Source organism: Engystomops pustulosus, chromosome 3 (genome assembly GCF_040894005.1).
Source record: "Engystomops pustulosus chromosome 3, aEngPut4.maternal, whole genome shotgun sequence".
In the NCBI taxonomy this organism is placed as follows: domain Eukaryota; kingdom Metazoa; phylum Chordata; class Amphibia; order Anura; family Leptodactylidae; genus Engystomops; species Engystomops pustulosus.
Genome location: NC_092413.1, coordinates 167881633 through 167908508, shown reverse-complemented (window position 1 = coordinate 167908508; position 26876 = coordinate 167881633). Strand labels below are relative to the sequence as shown.

At 38.8% G+C, this 26876-nt stretch overlaps 1 protein-coding gene across 1 annotated transcript in view; it reads left to right on the top strand.

Moving 5' to 3' along the window:
• Positions 1-26876, top strand: part of SCHIP1 (schwannomin interacting protein 1) — a 290784-nt gene that overhangs the window by 41976 nt on the left and 221932 nt on the right. The window contains exons 2-3 of the mRNA XM_072142912.1: positions 15658-15722; positions 17652-17732. Coding sequence (XP_071999013.1) covers positions 15658-15722; positions 17652-17732 — 146 coding nt within the window. The remainder of the gene's footprint in view (positions 1-15657; positions 15723-17651; positions 17733-26876) is intronic.

Genomic DNA, 26876 nt, shown 5'->3' with positions numbered 1-26876 from the left:
TTTATTCACACCTCCATCTTTCTACCTGCCCTCCTTCAGGTACAGAGAGCCATGAAAGACTGAGGCATGAATAAATAACAATAGGAAGGCATCGACGGAGGGCTGATGATGTAGGGGTAGCACCGGAGGGCTAATTTACATATGTGAGTTAATCGTCTTTTTAGCTAAACTTAAAATCGCTGTGTCTAACCAAAGTATCTGCCGGCATCAGCATTAAGTAGCCTACAGGGTGGTGTGGTTGTATGATTTCATCATGTGAGCAGTGGTAGGTTTCCTTTAAGTTTGACAAGTACTTACAAGAAAAAAGTCCTTTTCTTCACTTCTGGTTCATTTCTGCGGTAATTCTTTTGTGCACTTATAGACGCACTTAAAAGTATGCACTGTTGACCAAAGTCTGAGAGACCTTAAGTCAGCAATTTAAACACCCCTGACAAATTAGTTATACCTACCAGGTGTTAACAAGAGGGCGGAGAGAAGACTGTGCATGGCATGGATATAACCAGGGCCAGATTAAGGGTGGTGGGGGCCCCTGGGCGCAAACTGGTGGGGGCCTTCCTCACAATTTTTTGTAAATGTTGCTTGTAATACATGCACCCCCATTCCCCGTAATGAATATATACAGCCTCTCAGTAAACAGTGCCAGCCCCAGGAACATATAAAATACATACAGAGTGCTGCTGTGTGGTAAAAGTGTGCCGCAATATAATATAAATTGCCATTATAAAACATGTAATGTATATAAACATATACAATTTTTCTGCATATAATTGAAAATGTATATAGTGAGCCTTCATATTAAAAAATATAAACTAACCCACAATGTTCCTGCCTCCTCCTCCTCCTGAGCCTCCTCATAACCTCTGTCCAATAAACTCTGCAGGTGGCACAAAGACAGCATTGTGGTCCCTGCATCATTTAGAGAGCGCCACTCGTGGCATCAATTACATACACAGAGAGCATACACTCCCTACATATATACTGTATACACACACACTGACACAATGCACAATATATATATATATATACACACCGTATACACACTGACACATGTACACACCACATATATACTGCATACACAGACACTGACATCATGCACACACCACATATATAATGTATACACACTGACACATGCACACACCACATATATACTGTATACACACACAGACATCATGCACACACTACATATATACTGTATACACACACACTGACAACATGCACACACTACATATATACTATATACACACTGACACCATGCACACACTACATATATACTATATACACACTGACACCATGCACACACCACATATATACTGTATACACACACAGACATCATGCACACACTACATATATACTGTATACACACACACTGACACCATGCACACACTACATATATACTATATACACACTGACACCATGCACACACCACATATATACTATATACACACTGACACCATGCACACACTACATATATACTATATACACACTGACACCATGCACACACCACATATATACTATACACACACTGACACCATGCACACACCACATATATACTGTATACAAACTGACACATGCACACACCACATATATAATGTATACACACACATTGACATCATGCACACACCACATATATACTGTACACACACACTGACATCATGCACACACCACATATATACTATATACACACTGACACCATGCACACACCACATATATACTGTATACACACACTGACACCATGTACACACTACATATATACTATATACACACTGACACCATGCACACACCACATATATACTGTATACAAACTGACACATGCACACACCACATATATAATGTATACACACACAGACATCATGCACACACTACATATATACTGCATACACACACACTGACATCATGCACACACCACATATATACTGTATACACACTGACACATGCACACACCACATATTTACTGTATACACACACAGACATCATGCACACACCACATATATACTGTATACACACTGACACATGCACACACCACATATATACTGTATACACACACTGACACCATGCACACACTACATATATACTATATACACACTGACACCATGCACACACTACATATATACTATATACACACTGACACCATGCACACACTACATATATACTATATACACACTGACACCATGCACACACCACATATATACTGTATACAAACTGACACATGCACACACCACATATATACTGTATACACACTGACACATGCACACACCACATATATAATGTATACACACACATTGACATCATGCACACACCACATATATACTGCATACACACACACTGACATCATGCACACACCACATATATACTGTATACACACTGACACATGCACACACCACATATATACTGTATACACACACAGACATCATGCACACACCACATATATACTGTATACACACTGACACATGCACACACCACATATATACTGTATACAAACTGACACATGCACACACCACATATATAATGTATACACACACAGACATCATGCACACACTACATATATACTGCATACACACACACTGACATCATGCACACACCACATATATACTGTATACACACTGACACATGCACACACCACATATATACTGTATACACACACAGACATCATGCACACACCACATATATACTGTATACACACTGACACATGCACACACCACATATATACTGTATACACACACTGACACATGCACACACCACATATATACTGTATACACACTGACACATGCACACACCACATATATACTGTATACACACTGACACATGCACACACCACATATATACTGTATACACACACTGACATCATGCACACACCACATATATACTGTATACACACTGACACATGCACACACCACATATATACTGTATACACACACTGACACCATGCACACACTACATATATACTGTATACACACACTGACATCATGCACACACCACATATATACTGTATACACACTGACACATGCACACACCACATATATACTGTATACACACACTGACACATGCACACACTACATATATACTGTATACACACTGACACCATGCACACACTACATATATACTGTATACACACACACTGACATCATGCACACACCACATATATACTGTACACACACACTGACATCATGCACACACCACATATATACTGTATACACACTGACACATGCACACACCACATATATACTGTATACACACACTGACACATGCACACACCACATATATACTGTATACACACTGACACCATGCACACACTACATATATACTGTATACACACTGACACATGCACACACCACATATATACTGTATACACACACTGACACATGCACACACTACATATATACTGTATACACACTGACACCATGCACACACTACATATATACTGTATACATACACACTGACATCATGCACACACCACATATATACTGTACACACACACTGACATCATGCACACACCACATATATACTGTATACACACACTGACACATGCACACACTACATATATACTGTATACACACTGACACATGTACACACCACATATATACTGTATACACACTGACACATGCATACACCACATATATACTGTATACACACACACTGACATCATGCACACACTACATATATACTGTATACACCCTAACACCATGCACACACTACATATATACTGTATACACCCTGACACCATGCACACACTACATATATACTGTATACACCCTGACACCATGCACACACTACATATATACTGTATACACACAGACTGACATCATGCACACACCACATATATACTGTATACACACACACTGACACATGCACACACCACATATTTACTGTATACACACACACTGACACATGCACACTTACATATATACTGTATACACATACATAGATTAACAAACAGTACATATATACTCACCTATGTCCAGGAACAGATGACTTCACCCTTAGCACCCAGGGCAGCCATGTGCATCCACTATAAAGGATGCAGAGTAGTAGGGGAGGAAAGCACAGACAGGAGCTCACAGCTCTGCTTACCATGTGGGTTTTCTAGCTCCGGGATGTGCCCCTCCCCCTCCTCCGACAGCTCCCGGGCTGAATTTATGTTGAAGATAGGAGAGATAAGTCTGATGTGACCTGACCTTCATGTTTCCCCCTGCAGTCTGCCGAATGAGCTGCTCCTTTCATTTTCAGCTGCTGCAACAAACTAAGGTTACTTTGCAGCAGCTCCAAAAAGTGCCGCTCTGCTCCTGTACGGACCTCTCTTCCAGCAGCCAGGAAGTGCTGCAATAAGCGCGTCCTGGCTGCCTTGAGCACGCAGATAAGATGCCGCTGGAGGCTCAGTGGTGCGCCCCTGACCAAATCACATAGTTGGTGATTCGGGCGGCCATGCTTCCGCCCGATTCACTCACACTTGGTGGGGGCCCCTTTAAAGGCAAAGTGGTGGGGGCCCCGGGGCTCCAGCCCCGGGAGCCCCCCCTATGATCCGGCCCTGGATATAACTCAGCTCCACAAACACAGAAAGAAGTTTTCTTTATTTATTTTACAGTTTTAACACCGCCGTGTGTTGGAGGTGAGGAGGAGATGACCCCTGCTCCCTCCATAGAAAACGGCGCACGACCGCATTCTTGCCGAAAGGTAGAGCATGCTCTATATTTTTGCGGTGTGCGGCCCGGATCGGTGGCACCGTATCCCCGGCCCCGCAGACAGCAGTGTGAATGAGCCCTTATATGAATAACATGGGATAAGGGGAAAGGGAAAGAGCTTTACTTTGTTAAGTGTTACTTAACAGCAGGGGAAAAGAACAGAATACGTAAAACATGGTACTCCAAAGTAAGTGCACAGCAGCATGTGGTGCAATGGTTTATACTTTTACTCCATAACAGATATGTTATTTTAGTAGAAATATGCTGTAACATGTGTATTGTCAAATGGTTACTCAATGTAGAAAGAACTTGTACCCTGATTAGCCACGTTGACACATGGTACTTCAGATTATTGGCCAAAATTAGGAGGGGAGGTGCACCCTGAAATTGAGCGTGAGAGGGTCCATGCTGGTGGTGCACTAAAATGTTTACTTGCTTATGAATTCAATTTAAGATCCTCTGCATTCAGGCCATAGATCTTTTTGGAGAATTTGATTTGGATGCATGTATTATTTTGCCCTTCCAATTAGAGCAACATTGATTTTTGAACAGGTAAAATTATTTTGTTTTGGTAATTTATAAACTATATTATATTTACATACCATAACACACTATTGTTATACTGGACATACTGTAGACCAGGCTGACATAGTTATGTATAAAAGGTGAAATATTCATCAGATCAATTGATCCTATGGGTGTAGAATAACTATCTCAATCTAGACTAGAATGAGCACTGATTAAATAAAACACAATAATATAGAAAATCTCACACATGACTCTGGCCACTATTACACTAGTAAGATTTACAGTACATAGAGGAGTGACCCTAATATGATGTCCTAATAACCACTAGATTTCCCTAATGAACTGTTAATCGGGAATGGATGTTACAGGATTATGCATCACATTCCTATTCCTAATTACTTCTTGGCAAGATAATTATTATCTGTACCTATTGTGTTATATTTCCATAAGACTTTTAATAAGCTGGCATTTGTTATCTGTAAATCTTTCTGAAAAATCCTTTGCAGGATCTAATAGGGAGCAAAATGAAGATTGTTTTGTGCAGTAATATAATATTTCTTGGATCATCTCACATGTTAGGACAATCTGATGATTCGGTTTAGAATAAATGTGGTTGGGCTTCTGTCTATGAGAACATGAATGTGATGAATGCAACTTAACTCCTTGGGCTCATACGGACATCAGTGAAAAATGGACACATGTATTGCACTAAATGCTATACATTTTAATGGATTTATTCACACAGACTTTTTTTAACAGGCTGTGTCTATTTTGTTAAAAAATAGAGCATGTCCAAGTCTGAATCAGTGAAAAAAAACTGATGGCACTCGAATGGTATCCAAGTGGTGTCCATTAAAAAAGGCTGGCAGCTAGGATACGCTTTAAATTCATACTGTAGGGGGTCCCTTATCTTAGAATTTTCTCAAATTTTTGTGTCTTTTTTAGCGTATTTCATATATTTGTGCCTGAATTTCCGACTTATCCACGCAAGAATAGAGTTGTGCTGATATATCTTTAAAATCCAGATGTGGACGTATGAAAAAAATCACAATTTTGGTGCAAATAAATTCCACTTCATATCATGAGCAGGAAAGTTGCAGAAGAGTTTGTGACTTTTGAGTGACTTTTGTATTGAAAGTCACAAAAATGCCACAGACTCAGCTGCCTAATATATCAACATCTAAGATAAATCAAACAAGTCTAAAACCCAGAAAAAACAAGAAAAGACACACATATATGTTCTGACCAAAGATAAATGACTCCCATAGTTTTAAACAAACAGGAAAAAATGTATGTCAGATGTATGCCACGCTTCCTTAAATATTGACACACAGATACTAAATCCGCCATGAAAAACACCCATTAGAGTCCATTTTTCAAGGCTGAGAACTGTCTGTCTTGTGGACATTATGGGGCACATTTACTTACCCAGTCCAGTCGCGATCCATCGGCGCATTCTTCAACGCTGATTCGGATCTGCCGGGATTCACTTAGGTCCATGCGCCCGATATCCACCAGCTGTCGCTGCTGCGCCCAGGTCTGCCGGAGTTCACCTTCTTCTCCCCGGTGCATGTAAGTGCTGACACAAGTTCTTTTTTAAATTCCGCATTTTTTCCAAATCCGTCAGGTTGTCCAACGGCCACACCCCCCGATTTCTGTCGCGTGAAAGCCGTCGGAAATCGGAAATCGTTGGGAATCCCGACAAAAGTGCGCGATTTGGACCCTTAGTATATGAGCCCCTATATCTTAGACCTGCAAAATTATTGATTTATGCGTTAAAGTCAATGGGGCACATGTATCATAAGTCTGTTTTTGGGGAGTTTTCTTGACTTTTCTGCTGGTCAGATGTATCTTAGTGTTTTCTGTTATTGATAAAGGTGGTGTCTGGTCAAAAATTGCAAATAGTCTCCAAAAGACGCATTACGTTCAAGGATGATTTCTATGCCTGGTAAGGGGCAGCCGTAGCCTGGTGCCAAAATTTGCAGCTTTTTTGCAACTTTTTAAAAAGTTGCAACTTTCACATCTGGATTCAGGTGATAATTCAGGTAGCACTGCAGAAAACTAGACAATGGCGAACTTTGAAAGGAGACTATTTTAGGTGCAAAAAAGTTGCAAATGAGCACAAGCACCATGAAAAATCTCATAAATTAAAAAAAAGGCACGCCAAAAGTTCGAAACATGTACCCCATTGTGTATCATTCAACGGCATTTGATAACATCATTTACCTATAGTAAGTTGCACTAGTGTTTTGCTGTGAAATTAAGAAATGCAAACCTAACCGAAATCTCATTGTCACTCATTAGGGCCCTATATCATTACTTAGTTTCTATTTCTAAACTGCCAGGGTGTCGTTAAAGTGGTTGCCGCAGGTTTTTTGAGTCAATAGGGTGATAGGTCAAGGTCAGTCTGATGGGCCCCCACTTATGAGAGCCCCAGTGATCGGCACCCATTTTCACTTATGGGTCTTCACTATAAGCAGCAGGACAAGCTTGTGATCTGCCGCTCAATTCAACTCTCTGGGAGATGTCCGATTTGCCAAGAACATTGCGCTGTTTTCCCCAGAAAGCTCATATCATTAAATGGGGCAGCAGGACACATGTGTGTCCTGCCGCTTCACCCAAGTACTCCATTCTATGGATTGGTGGGACTTATTCTATGGATTGGTGGGACTTATTGCAGTCAAAATCTCATCAATTATCACCTATTCTAAGGATGGGGGATAACTTCAAAACTGGGACAACCAATTTAAGAGCAGAAGCCATGATGCTAATGTGAAAAGTCCTGTGCAAACCTAAGTAATAATAAAAACCTAAGTAATAAAAAAATAAATAAGAGGAAAAAGCATTACCATTGATTAAAGAAGATTGGGATGTGTGCAAGTGCAGGTGAAATGTAATGAGTTCAATAACTATTCTATGGTATTTTTAATTGTAATTTCAAGTCTTAATGCTCAGAGCCCCTGCAGCGGTTATTAAATATTTAGCAGTTGTTCTCATTATAAGATGACATAAGAGACCTTTAGAGACCTGGCTGAGGAAAGCTATTCCTCTCCTCTAATGATAATATATTGTAATACTAGGCTGTACAATGTTATGCCTGCTCCTAGATCCTATCTTGTGTTCTGTATTTGTAGATTACACACAGTTGATTCTGTGACTGTGACTCTTACTTACTGTTCATGAATATTATAAGGGCTGAGATTTGTTTTTAATCACTCTTATGAGAACAGCATGATAATTCATTAGAAAACTGCTGCAGAGTCCAGAAATCTGCTAATAAGTGTTTTGGGATTGATTGTATTTTATTGTACATGGAGGGACTAGAGAACACTTTACTGTGTTGTTTAGGTAGATGATTTGCAGCTTGGATGTGGAATACTACAGGCTTATTAGTGAATCTCAAGTAATTGTTCTTCATGTTTCCATGCTTCTTCTATATTTAGCAGGTTGGAAATTTCTTACGGATAGTTAAAGGTGGATTTTTTTCTATCTTGCAAGGTTTCACTTCTAAATGCTGGGACCCATTAGATACATTATGAGCATTTTTACTACAAGCAGTACCAGGTTACTGTATACACTTTACACTTTTTTATGCTGAAAAAGCCCCTTCAGCATATACGCAAGGGAGGGCAGGCTAGGACACAATGACAGGGGCGTCTGTGCCCAAAGGATTATGTGGGAGGAATAGATTGTAATAGAAATCAATGTGGAATTGGGCGTTTCAGTACTGTTATTGCAGCCACGAGAGTCAGTGGTATCTGCGTCTTTAAGAGACAGATACCTTTGATAACGTAACTGCAAAGTGTCTGGGAGGCATTCCCAATGCATGCTGCACTCTAACCCAGGATGCACGTCTGCGTAATGAGATCATGCTACTGTGCATCTCGATGCTGTCAGTCCCGACTTCCACCTGCTGTGCAGAGAAGACAATCAGATGATGCAGGAAGAGGTAAACTGCGTTTTTTTTTAGTAATGGCCAATGCTCAAGGGATATAATAATATTGAAAAATAAGGGGGCTCAGTACATATGTAAAAAGCCTTATATGCAAATGCAAGGGGGCCCAATTGGGGCCCAGTGGAGCGGAACTATAGTTTATTGCATGATAGTTTTTGGGCATACTAGACATGAAAAAGGTGTGTGCCAGCAATTAAGACTTCTTGACCCTTCTGTGCCATGTGGAATAATTTAAAAAAAAATGGGCTCAACTGGGCAGGTATTTATACAGGCCATGGCGGGGGTGTCTTAGCCAGGCAAATTTACATTTAACTGCACTAGTACACCTGTACAGGTTATATCTGAAATCTACAGCAGCCCAGGATTTTGATTCCTGCAGTTCAAGAACTGATAAGTGGTCAGTAACTCATCGTGATTTAGGCATATTGTGTTCTACCTGAGCCAATCATAAAGTAGACTGTGCTTGTATTCTATGAGTAATCTAGCTATCTAAAGTCCAAACACTTTACGTGGACCAAAAAGAAGTTAAAACATTTTTTTTCATTTTTTTTCATGTTTTGTATTAAAATATCATTGTGGTACAAGCAGTATTTGTCAAAACCACATTATAAAGGTAACATGTCCACATGGTGAACGCAGTCAAAAAACCCATAATCTTCAATAAAAAAATTAATTTCTAGCTTTCAGATACATTCAATATATTAAGTTGTTCGATTAGGAAGAACAATTTGTTACAAACATTTTCACTATTAGAATACAAAAAGTAGAAAAAAAAGAAAAGCAAAATGAAAAATGTCTCCCAGGATAAGGTTATTTAAATTACTGTCATGGCGGTGATGCACCAAAATCGGCGTACAAGGCAGGACATAAGTATACGCACCTGCCCAGATTTTATTGCATAAATAATATTGGCAAGCATTCAAGATTCTTCTTTGTGCCCCTTAATTGGTAAATTTGATCATGTGAACCCTCTCATAGCTGTTCAGAGCACAACTAATCCGTGTGTACACCATCATACCGTAGCTAGCTTCATAAATATAGCTGGAATTGAGCATTAATCAATACTTCATGTTCAATGGTGCAAAACTGAAATTAGTATAGATTTTCTGACTGCCACACACTTAAATTATTCTAACATTTACTGCCTGTTATTGTAGTTTTCTTATTACAGTCTCAATAAATAATGTCTCCTCATGTATAAATGAATGATGTCATCTCAAGGAATGTCAGAAGTTATTTGCTTACTAGATGCTCTTTGCCTTGAGGTGACTGAGCGCTCATGAAGCATGAGATCTGAGCCGTGTGCCATAGGTTGCCTAGTCAAAATCCTAAATAAATTAGTCTGTAAAACATCAAACTAATACCCAAAATCTTTATTGCATCTTACTGTAAATGAATAAATTATTGGGAACTGTGGTATAAGATCTGTTTTTCTATTTTGTTTTTGTTGTATGTTCCTTTGAGAGAATATATCTCTTTGTTTCATATTTCCTTCACTGCCGATTGAAAACCTTTAAGCATCTGATTTTCACTGATCTTCATGAACTTAAGTCAATGGAACATGCTTTACTTTTTAGTTGAGTGGACAAACAATCCGTTAAAAAAAAAAAATACTTTGTGATTTGCTCCATGAAAAATTATTGCATATACCATATTTTTTTTTCATATTTTTATAAGATGCACAAAAAATCATTTGATTTTCTCAGAAATCAAAGGTGCTCCTTATAATCCAGTGCGCCTTATATATGAACCGTACTTACAGACAACAGCTGCCTTGAATTGTGAATAGGTCTGCCACCTGCTGGTCATTCATCTTTATAAACAGGTGCGCCTTATAATCTAGTGCACCTTATATATGAACCTAGACGTTTCAGCAGGCATTTATTGATGGTGCGCCTTATAATCCGGTGTGCCTTATAGTCCGAAAAATACTGTACTGTAACCTTGTTCTATCTGTTAATGAAATTACACAGCATGTGACTATTAATTAACTGTTGTGTGAATAAGCTTACATTGTAACAAATGCTAGGAATGGAGACTACTTAAGGTAGGTGGAATCCCCAGGGTGAAAAATCTGGTGGGGGCACCCACTAAATGTACCCAGACAGTCGTACACATTACTATTCTAAATTATCATTAAGATTCTAAAGTTTCTTCTTCTTACATTTTAGCCTAGCTGCTGGCCTAGCTGGCACAGTGGCAGTGGTAGTAGTACAGACTACTAGTCCTAGTTGCTGTAATCTGTAATCTGTGAGGAAGTAAACCTAACACTTTTTGGCTAGGACTTGGCTGGCAATGACTTCAGCCAACCAATGTTAGGTACTAAGGGGGGGATCAGGTGTCACTCTGTATGCTGCATAGCTCCTGAAAAGCATGCTGCATGCAGAATGTGATTGAGTATGACTGGGCGGTATGCTCTCACTGACAGAGCCAGTGAGTCACTGTCACATCTTGAACGCAGACGTATGTGGGCGGTGTAGTGCTGCTGCGCATCTCTCCCAAATGACTGTCAGACATTGCTGGTGGAAGCCCCCTAATGAGTAAAGTGGTGGGGGGCCCAGAGCATATGCCCCTGGAACCCTCCCTACAAACTAGCCCTGGAGATTACTCTGGAGAGATATGCACAGTGGGTTGGGGGATTTATCATTACACAGGCTTCTTGCACCAGTTTTTTAGATTGTCACAGGAGCTTTTTGTAGATTGTCAGATTCATTGTGGTCTAGACTTCTGGTATATGTAGTAAAAAAAATGTTAGTGTTATTGATTCCTATCTTAACCTATGCTATGATGGTACTTTAGTAGATTTTCTCCTAAATTCGTAAGTGGCACCTCATAACCCTTTCTAGCAAATCTGGATTCACTCAATAAATCTGGTTTAAAGGGGTTGGCCATTTTACCTTATGTTTTTGTAATTTGTGTGTGTCGGTGGCAGGATATTAATCACCAATTATACTATTAAAAATATACTATACTATACTATTAAAAGTTCTGCTCTGCTTTTTTGATATGTAAAGTGATGATGAGATCACATGACACTCCATATGCAGCCATTTTACGGACAGGAATGTCCGGCTGATGAGGTAAAAGACAAGAGACAACTTTTAATAAATGTATATTGGTAAATTACCTAATATCCTGCCCCCTACACTTACACACACATTACAAAAAATATGAGGTAAACTTGGAGAAAGTTGCAAATTTTTGCTCAAAATCAGCAATTGAGACGATTGTTAAATGTTTGCATACCAGAGAATTGACATTGATAATTTCCCCATGGTGTAATGTTAAGATTTGCACCTGTTCTTTGTGTTCCACCATTCCTGTTTTTTGGTTGATATAAACGGATGAAATAACTAAGATGTGAAGTATTCCTTATACTGAATCGTTTCCCATAACACAATATATCAACCAATGTGTCTGAAGTGTTATTAAGCTTCATGCTTCATTCAGTCCTGACTCATACAGTACATTGTTTAAGGAAAACAGGACAAGGTCACGGCATGGGATTTATGCTAATATCAAGGCTGTTTGCGATTTACGATCAGGGTTCTATTTAAAGGGACGAGTTTTCATTTATTTATTTATTTTTGCATACTTATAGGAGCTACTATGCTGCCTGAGCTGTTCTAACAGCATTTAGTGCTATACTTTACAGCCACCTCCCAGCTATAGTCTGGAGCCGACTCATCAAGGGTTTTTTAGGGGGTTTCTATACAGCAGTTATTTTATATTGCTGCAGAGAAATCACTTACAGAACTTGTGAGTGTCAATCTATTACTAAGCCCACTGTCCAGAGTAAGATAAATTGCAGGATAAATTGATTTTTATCAAATATAAATCATAACATGGAAATTTCATTATTATAAATTTCTAAAAAATATAATTGACATAAAAACATGGTTAAAAAAATTGCTAATTTTCTGGTGAAACCTATACTCAGTTTTAGATTTTATATGGTGCTGCAGGATACATGTTGTCACTTTATTTGTGGCAATTGGCAGGAATGGCAGCAGTCAGACCCTCGTCTGAAAATACCATTTTCACCTATTCCGTAAGATAAGTTATAAATGCTTCATGCTCCACACCCCCTTAGGCTATGTCCATACTCACAGCGGATTAAACAATGCTGCACGCGGCTGTGTATCCACTGATGTACAATTGCGTAAAAGTGGATGAGATTTAAACAAATGTCACCTATCGGCTGTGAAAAAACACTAAAGTACAAATTGTGCAGCCTTTCAAACTGCAACAACCCAAATTATGCTGCAAGTTTACACCACAGCTTTCAGCCATTGAATTGCATAGTGTGAAATGTATGATCACTAGTGGTGACTTACACCTAAAAGACTTCCCCTTTTTGAGTAGTTTTAGGGGGCCCACACACAAAGGGGCCAATGTCAGACTTGTCTTACTAATTCTGTGTTGTCACATGCCAGGTGCGCAGATTATTAAGGGGTTCATAGTTATTATGACGCAGCACACAGCTAGCAGGTCCTGGCTTTGAGTTCAGCAGATTCGCCAGATTACAAAAGTAAATGCAAATGATAGTAAATTTGGCAGGCCAGGGTGCCTCTGTCCTGACCCACCTTCTTACCTACTGTATGTGGAAAAAGGGCCAATAAGTTGCAAATTCTGTGTTACACAACATTAATTGTAACTTTTTACTGCCTTGTACGCAAAAAAAAACTGGTGCAGAAGGTATGATACATCATCCCCAAACTTTATTTCCTTGCAGAAATCAGCAGTTTAATCAGGGGCATAACTAGGAGAGGCAGGGCCCATACCAGACTTCTGAATGGGGACCCTACTTCCTCAGGAGAAATACATATTTGTATACTCACACATTTATACCCTCATATTTACACATCTATACACTGATATATACATTTATACACTTACACAGATATGTCCCTGTAGCTGCTGGCCACATGGGGGACGTAGAAGTCAGGAAATAGAGATAAAAGATTGCCGATTCATGCTATATACTATACATTATGTGCACTGTTATACATATACATATTATGATGTACAGTGTACAGTATAAAATGTATATAATGGTGCACATCCTCCATACTTTAGCGTGTCAGGTGGGGTGTCGGGGCCCCCTAACTCCACAAGCCTCATAAGAGCTGCTATGGCTGCTACCACTGTAGTTACGCCTCTGAGTGTTATACAGTAGCAGTGTAATGTATAGGAGTTATCCAAATACCATATGTACGCTGTGGGAAAAAAAATGGCAGTAGAAACTGATTTCCACTGTCATTTAACAGCAGATCAATGTAAACGTTGAGCTCTTTCACCAACCCCTATTCCTTTTCGCCCCGGACCACGGTAAATTTATGACATAAAAATGCATAAGAAATCAGCCGATCCGTCGAGGTTTATTATGACCAGTTCACAAAGTTCTTTGCTTGTAGTGAGAAATAGCCTAAGAAATTACCCAGGTGTAATAGCTACCTAAATCCCTGTCCTTCTCCAGGCTGACCTGCATAGCAGCCTATAACACAGGCACGGCAATGCTGCTGCATTATGTTTATGTGAGATTGCTGTAACGTGCAGCGGTATTTATTTATTTATTTTTTAAGGTATTTTTGAAGTTCTCTATTTTCCATATTTTGCCTGCGGTTATTAGAAACCAGTAGACGATTAAGAACCCACCTGAATTCTTGTACTGGCTCTGGTGTTCGGTGATGGATGATTAAGTATCAGGATTCAAAGAGAAAAAGGAAATACTAATAATAATGTAAAATAATTGAGGACTATATCCTTCCCCTTTAAGCAAAATAAAACTGAATAAAGCAAAAGCAATATTTTCTTCTGATTTTACTTCATTAAACCCAACAAAATATTCATGCCTCCAGCTTTCTGAAGTTCAAAAAAGCAGCATTTATCTTTCTCTGGCTGCCAGTCATATCCCATTGTCACTCAGATGTTCTGAAGGGACTCAGGGTATCTTGATGTATGCAGACATTTTAATAAGAAAAGAATTATTTGAATTGTGGAAGGAAAAATCCACTTGTCAGACGTCTCTGTTCTGCAGCTCTCTATTGAAGCACAATTGGATTAGCCACAAAGACAAATGGAAGGAGAGAGGGGTTAAGGAGCAATTATAAGAATGTTGATGTGACTGATGATAGCCGTCATAAATCTACAGATAACGCTTTAAGGATGGATTTGTTTTACTCATTAATTTTGTTGTGGCACTCGACGGGTTATTGAGTAAAGCAGCAAATTAGCTATTGACAAGGTCAACCCTGGAAAATAATCAGCATTGATATGTATCCCCCCTTGCCTTTTTCTCCCTGTCTGTCAAACTCATTGACAGGCAGTTCCAGTTTCCATATATTTCTCGGTACGCTGTATATATTTAGTATTTCTGCATACTTAAAATGTATGCATTATTTTGCAAAACTAAAATAAAGGTCAGTTTAAATATTTTCATGAATTGGAATATATGAATATACACCAGAACTTATCCATATTTTTCTCTGCTTCCAGGAAGAAGTCGGAAGGCTTCAGCACTCGTTTGAACAAATCCATCACGGGGCCTGTTTTGGAGAAAGGTAAAGTTTCCTTCTATCTCTACTTGAGAATAATGAGAACTTGTGCAGATAGGGAAATCAATGAGTTTTTCTGGTAAATAACAAACTTTCTTCACTGAGAATAATTAGTGGGAGTTAAACTAAATTCTAACTTTTATTTGGTTGATAGAGGCCAGCAGTAAGTGATTGAAGCTCATGTAAAAGACTGTCAGAGACCCCAAAAAGGGCACTAATCCAAAAGTATCTCCCTGGCCGTGAGCCTTGTACATAGACAAATAATGACAAATTAATTTGATTGACAGCATGCTATTAGATCTGTCTATTCACCAATATGGTGATAAGTGGTAATTGGAAATTAGTTTCATGAGAGCAGACACAACGAGGGGATAACAGAAAATAACTGTAACTAGGGAACGGACAACCAGATGGAAAAGGAAGGACAGAGATGGACTTTAAGCCCTAAAGAAAGCTGCTTGCCTATCTTATCCTAAATAGTAGGTGACAACTGGTGGATGTGACCTTCCTGTGTCAAAGACTATAAACGTAGAAACAAACACAAAAGAAAGGTTGTATAAATACAGGTCACAATCTAAAGGACAATGCAGTACAGATTCAAGAGACAATGGCCAGAAGTTTACCAAGGGTCAAAATATCAAAGTGTATGGAAGTCCAGAAGGCTTATAGCAAGCAATGAGAAATGGGCAGGCAATCCTCTTATGAGATATTAGAGTCACGGTTATAGTTCATAGTATAGTATATAAGGTTGGAAAAAGATGCAAGTCCATTAACCCCTTCCTTAAGTGCCATTTTGACTTTGGGTGCTATTTTCCCTTAGGGGGTTAAACACAGTGAAAAACGTTATTATATTTTGATAGATCGGGCATTTTTGGACACAGCGATACCTAATGTGTTTATGATTTTTGCTGTTTATCAATATTTATATCAGTTCTAGGGAAAGGGGGGTGATTTGAGTTTTTAGGTTTTTTTATTATAATTTTTTTTCAACTTTTTTTAATTTTTATTTTCACTATTTTCCAGACTCCCTAGGGTACTTTAACCCTAGGTTGTCTGATGGATCTTATCATATACTGCTATACTATAGTATGGCAGTATATGGGGATTTTCCTCCTTATTCATTACAATGTGCTGTAAAAGGGTTTAAAACGAGACAGCCTCAGGTCTTTGGGGAGCGATGATCCTCGCCCATGAGCCGTCATTTCTTTGATCAGTGGGTTAACACTGCTGTTACCGGTAAGCTTTTGCTGCAACATGAAAATCAACCAAGACAGTCAGGACTAAAGTAAAGAAGTTTTCTGACTAGTGTAGCACAGAATACCAACCATGTACCAAATCAGTCAGCAGCGCATTTTCTGCCATACTTTACCAGCATACAAAGGTGATCTTACAATAATGCCACATATTTAACATGTTACTACTTATGGATAAATATTTAGTGAATAAATATATTATATTTAAATCTTAAAGGTTGGATTTGATGGACTTGCGTCTTTTTCCAGCTTTATATACTATCACGCTTTGAGAATATACCTTTATTGTCCATTGAATGCGGTATTTAAATAATTCAATTTATTATAAATTGGCTACATTTATTGCAAGCTGAATGAAAAGAAGTTTTCATTAGATCAATAGGGTATGACTCTTGACACAGCCACCAATGACCTAATTAAAGGAGCTTGTTTGGCTCAGAGCTGCAGCCTTTGATGTTGATTAAAAATGTATAATACTACTTGATCCATAGATATTGCATCTGAGTTGTGACAATGCAGGGTAATGCAACTTTGTCCGAATTACTTCATTTTGTCTAACAATGATGCCCAATCCTAACAACTGTCTGTCAATAATCTTAATCCAGGACAATCCTTTTACATTTAGTGTCTTGAAAAAGTTCTTTGTTGCTACATGATTTTACTTATATTTATATTTCTACAGCCCTCAGGAGGACATGGATGTAGATAATAATACTGAAAAATACCTTAGCTGTCAGCAGCCGCTGGAAACCAAAGTAAAAATGTGAGTAAAATCTGTTGTTTCTTGGATATCTCCAGGTAGTACTGCTGCCAGTTGCCACCATCATACAATTCGGCCTGAAAATCAGTCAGTGAGTCCAAGTAAAAAGAGAGCGAATCAAAATTTTCACATACCTCTATAATATCTAGAGCAAAGCCCAACAAAAAGACACTGATAAAAAATGGACAATCACTCCGAGACATTTGTATAATATATTGGCTTGCTTGACAATTATTGGGATCTGTGTTCTCCTTTAATCTTTGGTGTCCGATAACCGATAACTTAAGAAATTAGACTACATTCAGAACTTGTCCATAGCTTTATATTGGCAGATGGAGGCATTGTTTTTGCCTCCGTCTGCTCAGTATATATTTCGTCCATAGGTGTGGAATTTCAATGTTGATCAAACTTCTATGTGTAAAGGACCATGATAAATATACGGAGTGTCAAAATGCTTTGATTAGCTGTATATCATGTTGTTTGTGCGCGTTTAATAATGGAATAAAAGCATTCGATTTTAAGAATTACTGGAGTGTCCAGTAAGTGCCAAGTATTTCCTGCTTTTACAAGTGTTGTCTGATGGCTTTGTATTAAAGATCTCGTGCACCATGTAACTCAGTAAATTCAATGACCGAAGATTTCGGGTGAGCTGGCTAATTCACTGACTGGGGGTTATGTTTTGAATTGACTGCCCTTTTTCATCTTGTGTAAAGAGCCAGAATGAGAAGTTTACATTCAGAGACTGTGGGGTACGGATGCCACGGTATGGCACCCATCCCCGGCCCCCGCTGACAATACGTTGTGGATGTTTCCCAGTGATGTAACTGTCGAGATATGGACAGTTATATCACTTTGGAGGCTCCCTGAACTTCGGCAGCAGCAAATCATTGCTTTATGCCAATGTTCACTCCTCATCCAACTTTGAGGGGAGAAAGTGATAAAACAGTAAACATATCGTATTGTCATACAGTATAAGCATACATTGGGATACACTGATACCCTTGATTCTAAGGATACATCAGGAATAATCCTCACATATACCTAACAATGGAGGGAGAAAGCAGGCTATGAATGGAGCCTTATAGAGTACTTTTGATAACGACTTTTCATAAAGATGCGTTAGAAACTATAAACTCATAGAAGAAACTACTCTACTTCCTGCACTTAGTCATGCTGGGATTTCCTGCTTGGAGCCAAGAATCCTTTGACTTGAAAGACACACTAAAATGTGTTTGAAATATATTACGTGTATAGTACCATAAATCTTATACTCATGAATGGTTATTTATCTTCTTAAGAGGGGAAGATTAAAGACTAAGTACATAAACCAGAGCAAAACAATGCCTTGGTTTCATCAAAACACATTCAAAGGATAACATTAACATATAATTAAAGAGTGAATAATTTTGACTGTTATTACTGCAATCTGAGTTATATTAGTAGTTTTCTTGTTTGTGTCGCTTTATACATGCTGTGGCTGTCAGATTGAGATTATTAGTGCTAATACAGCAGCGTTGCGAACAACAGGACTAACATCTATTGTGATGCCAACCTTGAAATTGAACATTTCCCACTCCTCTTCCGCAAACATCACCTTTAGAGATGAATGGTAAAAACAAGGTATATTTGTAACATGGCAAGTGACAGGCAACATAAGATAGCACCCAAATCATCACTTTAGTGTAAATGAAATGTTCAGCCCCTGATAAACCACTTCCACAACCCCTTTCCATCATCATTATCCATTAGCAGTAATCCATCTGAGAGCTGATCAATATCCCGGCCTCCCTCCCAATGATGAGCAGGGATATGGCAGATAAAATGTTCCTTTTTCAAGGCTCATTACATGGGCACATATTTCAAGTACCAATATATAATAACACCGTCCTACTTCACATAACTCCACCAAATGATTTTTCTAAGAGAATTGTATTGCTGCCCAGCCCGGTGGTCATTCGTGTGGATGGATTAGTTGGAGATTTACAGTACAATAATAAAATATAGATAAAAGCATCTCAGACACTACTGGCTTTATTATTACTTAATGATGTCGGTGCATAGAATATTGATATAGTTTCTACGTCTTTCTTATCTCACAGCAGAGGACAAGGTTAACTGCAGTCTGCTCCCTATGGGCACAATGTTGATGTAGGACAAATTTACTTCTTTATGATGAAAATGAAATCATCAAGTGCGGCAGCTTCAGTATCAGACAAGCCATTCTGGCTGCGGTTCAGATTCCCTTTGCTTCCAGGAGAGTCCGTTCTCTGTAGGAATTACCAGCTACTGTTGTTATAGCTTTATTGATCCTGGAGAAAATCGAGATCTTATCCTGAGCCAGACAGATATGTCTTTTTGATGCGCTCCGCTCCTGCATTTAGTGTTTTTTACACTAAACAACAATGAAGTGAAGATTGGGAATATTACTTGATTTGTTGGTACTGATGATGATGATGGTGATTATTGATATTCTGCACACTTTAATCAGGGAATGCAAAATCCAAGCAAATTATATACTTTGCAGAACATTTTATCCTTGCTCTCCAAATTTAACAATCTAAGTAGAATTGGGGTACAGTACGGTACAGAATTTTTAGCCATATACAAATGCAGCAATTTTTTGTTTTTTGCATTTCTGTCTTTTACTCCTCTCCTTTCCAAAGCCTTAAAGGGAACCTGTTACCAGGAATGTCATTTTTAGCGGATGACTGATTCCAATATCCTATGCTATGCTGATTTTAAATATGCCTTTGTTAGCATTCTGAATGATTTCAGTAGTTTATATACATTTATTTAACATTACTTGGCTCCCTGCCAGCAGCAGGTAACCAAGTCCCGGGGAGAAGGGGCAGCTGTATCCTGTGTATGCCTGTCTCAGTCTACTCTCCTCCACACTCATCCAGCTCCCTCACCCCACCGCACTAGCTGTAGGAGAGGGATGGTGTGGAGAAGGGGAAGAATGTGTGAGGAGACACAGGCACACACAGGCTTCAGTGCACCCCCAGGACTCACATGCTGCTGGCAGGGAGTCAGGTAATGAAAATCAAACTATTATAAATGACTGGAATGATTTAGAATAATAACAAAGACATTTTAAAATGAGCATAGCACAGGTTTTTGAAACCTGTCACCAGCTAAAAACCAGATTCCTGATGACAGGTTTTCTTTAACTTATTTTTCCATTTACAGACATAAGAGAACTTGTGTTTGTGGCACAAATTGTACTTCCTATTGGAACTATGTATTATTCCATGCATTGTACTAGGAAGCCGGAAGAAAATTCCAAATGCAGTGGAATTTTCTTACAGGTTTTGTTTGATGGCTTTCACTAGGGATCTTTTTCTATGGATTGGTGCAGTTAAGAACATACAGGATAGGTTCTTTAGGTTTGTTCTAACGTTGAAATTGTATGTAAGTTGGAAGATCTATATTTTATACTTGTAACTCCAGACAAATTTTTTTTTGTCCCAGTGACAATTGGATTTTCAAAATTTTGTGCTGTCCTGGGAACGCGGATAATCAATAAAACTTCATTACAGACACTGGTACAGACACTAATTCATTACAGCCTGCGACTAAAGTAAAGCATCAAGAGATCTTCACCACAGGTGACAGTAACCAGAGAGGTTCGTCTGTAACTGTAAGGAGTCTGTAAGGGGTCGTCTGAAAGTCGGTGTCCCCCTTTTTCTCATATTGTAAGCAGATTGATACATCTACCCTAGCCTAGGCTGTACAGATGTCTACGATTCTATATACTAATTACTAATTTTTCTGGTGTTACCCAAGCCAGCAAATAACCTTTAGTCTGTTTAGTCTAACTTTCAATTTCTATGAGCAAGTTTGTGCAAGAAAATCAATAAACATATATGCCACTAAGTTCCTGTAGTAAAATAAAGTGCACTGTTTTTTGCATAGAGCTTTTATTGCCATGCATTCATTATTTCAATCATCAAAGGTTGGGAATTTTTAATATATCCCCATGACCAGTTATAGTAGAGGTGCAGTGCTCCCTAAAACGAAAATACAAGTTCCAAATAGTTTTGGCAATATATAATCTTCTTGTGGCTGTCACATTGTGGCAGGAATAGGGTCATTCACGGAATCCCTATGCCAATATTTAGATTGGCTATTATGACCACTTCTGGAGGGGATTCCAGCTTACCTTATAGACACTAATGCATTTCGAAAAGCCTTAGGTGTTATAGAATGGCAGGAGGATTCCAGCTTGGCTACCATCCAGGTGAATGGTTTAGGATGTATTAGTGTCTATAGAGAAACATCCACCAATTCATTGTTACATTTTGAGAGTTTTCACCCCCTAAGTCGCTTACAGTCAAATTCTGCGACTATGCCACATTAATAGTACAGATACATCTTTCATAAGATTTAGAAAGCTGTTTTCTCAATAAAGAATATCCCAAATCCATACTTGAAAGCACCTAAATAAGACCAGTAACTTTTACCAAAGGGAGTTACTAGAATGGGAGGGGACTAAGAAACAGAAAGAAATGAATTCTCATAATATCAGACTTTTTCCATTTTCCTTCCAGTTCAGCCCACACAAAAAAGCAATTTGTATGGTGATTTATAAAGACTGGTCATTTTATCCACAAGTACTGTAAAACAGGTAACTGTAGAGAAACCTCTTATTTTGTTTCAAAGATGCAGAATTTTACGAGAAGAACTTGTCAAAAGCAGATTCATCAATAATAGCAGCACTTGGTTACATCGCTTTATTCCTAATAGTAATTTCCCTTGTGGACACTGCAATCATTTCCAGAATAATTTAAGAAAGAAATATTTAAAAATATAAAAGTATTCGGCACACAGTGAGGCAGTTTTCGAATTGTACATCAAACTATGTTTTTTAATGTAATCTCCTGTCCACGCCAGAAATTTTATTTCTGCAAAACTATATACGGTAGGTTTTAGGGAGCACTGCACCTCTATTACAACTGGTCATGGTCCCACATTCCTCATTAAGCACTTCTGCATCCGCCATGCTGGCAATTTGGACGTACTTAGATTTGCAGGAATCGAAAAGGTTAATGTCCCTTAAGCAGGAGGCGTAATAAAGATTCGTTAAGATGGGAAGTCAGATAAATTCTGACGACTAATGTAGCAGGCCCCATTTGCATGAATGATACAGTTGACTTGAATGTTTTTGTATAAACAAAATTGTTATGACTTATTTGGTTGTGCTATATGATATGGTGTGAGAAAGCACGTCTGCGCGACACACATTCCGTTGTGTGGATGGTGTACGACCGTGTACAGGAGGTCTTAAGAACACCCACAGACGATCCCTAGTTACAGACTTCTGGATGTTGGTAATTTACTGTACTTTAGCCTTAGGCTACTATAAACAGTTATAACTGTTATCCAGGGTGTCTGTAATTAAGCTCTATTGTTAATCTTGCTTCTTATGACAACCCAACATTTTTAAAATCCAATTGCAACAGAGACCAAAAAATTTTTTGACTGGGATTACAATTATGAAGTATACAGTTCCGACTTACATACAATTTTAACTTAAGTACAAACCTAAAGAACCTATCTTGCACATTACCCGGGGTTTGCCTGTATTTGCTTGTTGATGACTCTCGGTGAGTTCCGCCTTCTTTATACACTTGTTCTAAAAAACTTTCTCATAGACCTCAACTAATCAGCTGTAATCTATTGCAGTCTCTTGCCATGAAGCTACTGTACAGCATATCACTAAATGCTGTTAACAGAAGAGAAGGTTGGCAGGTGTCATAGAAAGTAAAATAAAAAAACACTACAATTAGAAAATATAAACAGAAAAAAGAGATTTTTCATCACGTGGTTTAAAAAAGATACAAAAGGAAATCAGAGATGTATTCACTATAAGGAACCTTCATTATTCACATAATGAACCTTTACAGTGAATATATTTATCCTAGTATAATAATGTTTTGAAACTTTGAATCACTGAAGTTATTTAAAAGTTTCTTTCCTGTTTATCTCTTCTAAACACATATTGATATTGTTTCCTAGCAGCGAATCGTGCTCTGAAATCAATTCCTGGAGATAGTTCTGCTCTAACGTGTGGATGGCCATAAATGACTTGTTTGGATTGCTTTGTTAAGCTGTTATCTATTTCCGCGTTCTCTCAGACCAATAACGAGAAATTGTACTCATTTACATAATTGTGTTTCTTGGTTTATAGCACTCTGCTGAGAATAAATGATAAATGCACATGCAGTTACATAAATACAACATAAATGTGTTTGAAAGTATGTTACTGCTTATTAATCTTTTCTCATCTGAAATGAAGAGTTTTAAATCATTTTGAATTTAAAGTCTATAGTATCATCCAGTTTGAGTAATTCTAAAAATTCCTAAAATCTATATGGTATACTCCAGAACCCTATAGCTTTATGTCCAGCAGTTCAACAGAGCAGTGCCCACATAACTGTGTATCACATATATCGTAATTCCCATATCATTGTGCCCCAAACCAGTACCCATGCAGTAATTACTAATCAGAAACCCATTGCCAATGAGGGTCCCATTTCTACAACCCATTTAACTCATTGGGGTTGTTGGTCCCTTTAAAGTGGATGTCCACTTCACTAACCCAGCTGCTTGCAGGTCAGAAGACGGAGTTTCATTAAAACTTTGTGCCATGTATGAATTTAAAATATAGTACATCTAAAAATAAGATGTGTCAGAATCCTCTGAATAGGCTTTGGCTGCTGAGTTCAGAGCTTGTGAGCCCCACCCATGGCAGCTAATTTGCAGTAACTCATCCCTGGGAAGTTGGATGGTTGTATCTGCAGCTCAGTGTTGGTCTCAGCTGTGGGTTGGGTAATAAAGGGCAAAGTGGTTAGCTGCTGGGGGTGGCATCCAGGGGTTGGATTAATTCCCAGGACAAAGTTCACTCAGGGCAGGTTACAATTTCTCCTGTGACCCGTAGTATTACTGTTAGTAATAGTACCTGAGCCGGTGCCCTGAACCCTCTTGTGAACTGTTACATTACCTGTAATCCTGTTTCCTCCCTGAACCAGAACCTTGGGTCCCCAATCTGAAACAGAACCCAGATCTGGAATCCTATATTCTGTCTGACCTGGAATCCTGTGTTCTGCCTGATCTGGAAACCTGAATTTTGTATCCTACCTGATTTGGAACCCTGAACCCCATATCTGATTTGGAAACCCAAACCTTTATCTGAGTCTGTTCCCTGTACCCAATTCCAGACCCTGTACCCTAACCTTGAGCCTGTACTCTGAACCCTATTTATGAGCATGTACCCTGTTCCTGAGCGTGTACTCCGATCTTGTGCCCAATTCCCAACCTTCATAAGTGTTAATATTTCTCTGAAACCCTGGCAGAATACATACTGTATATGGGAGTGTCTCAGTATGTAAAACACTTCTTACAATGAAGACCGTCAAAGACCGACCAAACCATCACCTTACAAAAGATCATTTGTCTTGCTTTTAAGACAAAAACAGGAAAAGGAATATAGCATGGTGGCCAATCAGTAAAGAGGCTAGGTCTGTCATAGGGTTGCACAACGACTTTTGGTCCAGGGGAAGCAGATCACTCAACTTCAAAAGGCCACACTCTACTGCAAAAAAAATGGCACATCAGAAATCATAAAGGCCACATTGTAATCAGACAATAACCAATACAGATCCTAGACCAGACAATAATAAAAAAAGACTACAAAGCAGACACAAAAAAGAGGAGATACCAGAGCAGAATCATATAATAATGTTGACCCCCAATTTAGACAAAGAATAATGGAGATCACCAAAACAGACACAAATAATGATGGAGACCTCAGAGGAAAAAAAAAATACTTGTCTTTCATTGCTCCTCATCTGTTTTCTGCTAATGCTCCGTGCACTGCTCTGCTCTGAGTTTACTGAAAACTACCAGTATCAGGTCTGAGAGCAGGGAGGTGCTAGGAGTAGGAGAGGACCATCTGATTTGCTCCTGATGCTAATGCATACTATCAATATGTACCGTCAGATGGAGAGGACCCAGGAGCAGTGAGCACATGTCAGATGTACTCACCACCACCTGGGCTCCTGCACCACTGGTCTTCTCCATCACACATCCTACCCAGGCAACATCTGCAAAGAGTTTGTTTGTTCTCTCTGTGTTTGCGTGGGTTTCCTCCGGGTCCTCCGGTCTCCTCCCACACTCCAAAACATACTGGTAGATTGCTTAGATTGTGAGCCCCATACGGAGAGCGACCAATTTGTCATGGTTTGTATAGCACTGTAGGCGCTATATAAAAACAGAATCACTATTATTATCATAGAAAAACTTTTTGGTTCATTATGCTGCCACTGCCTGGCAAGAGGTTGCGGGTCACAATTTGAGGCTGCACTGAATATATTAGTGAGAAAACACTGACATGAAAACAAAACCACTGACCATTTCATACTCTTAGGCCCACATTTACTAAGGGCCGTGTGTCAGTTTTATGGTGGACTTTGCACATTCTTTTAGATGCACACAGCTTGCACATGTATTTAAGAAGTGCCTGTGCCACCTATATGTGTTACACACAACTGTATCGTGGCGCGGCTGCATTATTCTTCATGCAACACAAATTTCTGCACTTCCGGTGCTCGTTTGGACCATGTGCCACATTTATCATGTAAAGTTCGACATAAATGTGTTGCACGCCCTATGTTAAAGGTTCACAAAAAAAACCTGGTGTACCCTGTCGGGTCAGAAATCCTGAATGTTGCGCACTCTACACTACACAGGCAAACTGCACACTGTACTGTTTTTAGTAAATGTGTCCCTTAGTGTTTTTTTTTAGCTTTCAGTGTAAGAAGTAATTAGTGATTTGCTATTCATTCAATTAAGATTCTATATTTGTAATATATCTTCTTTCCCAGACTATCATCTGTGCTTGCCCAGCGTATCCTGCTGTGTGCATCAGGTTATGCATACATCAGGTTAGCAGCTGCTATGAAGTGCAAAGGGTGAAGGACTGTTGTAAGATATGGCAGACACCTGGGGAAGGGAGAAAGGGTGAAAGAGATGGCAGAATGAAAGAAGTGTGGAAATTTTACAAAAAACATACAGAGTACAATACTATGTAAAATAATAGTAAAAGAGACAAGAAGCAGACATAATAGAAGATGCTATATCTAACAA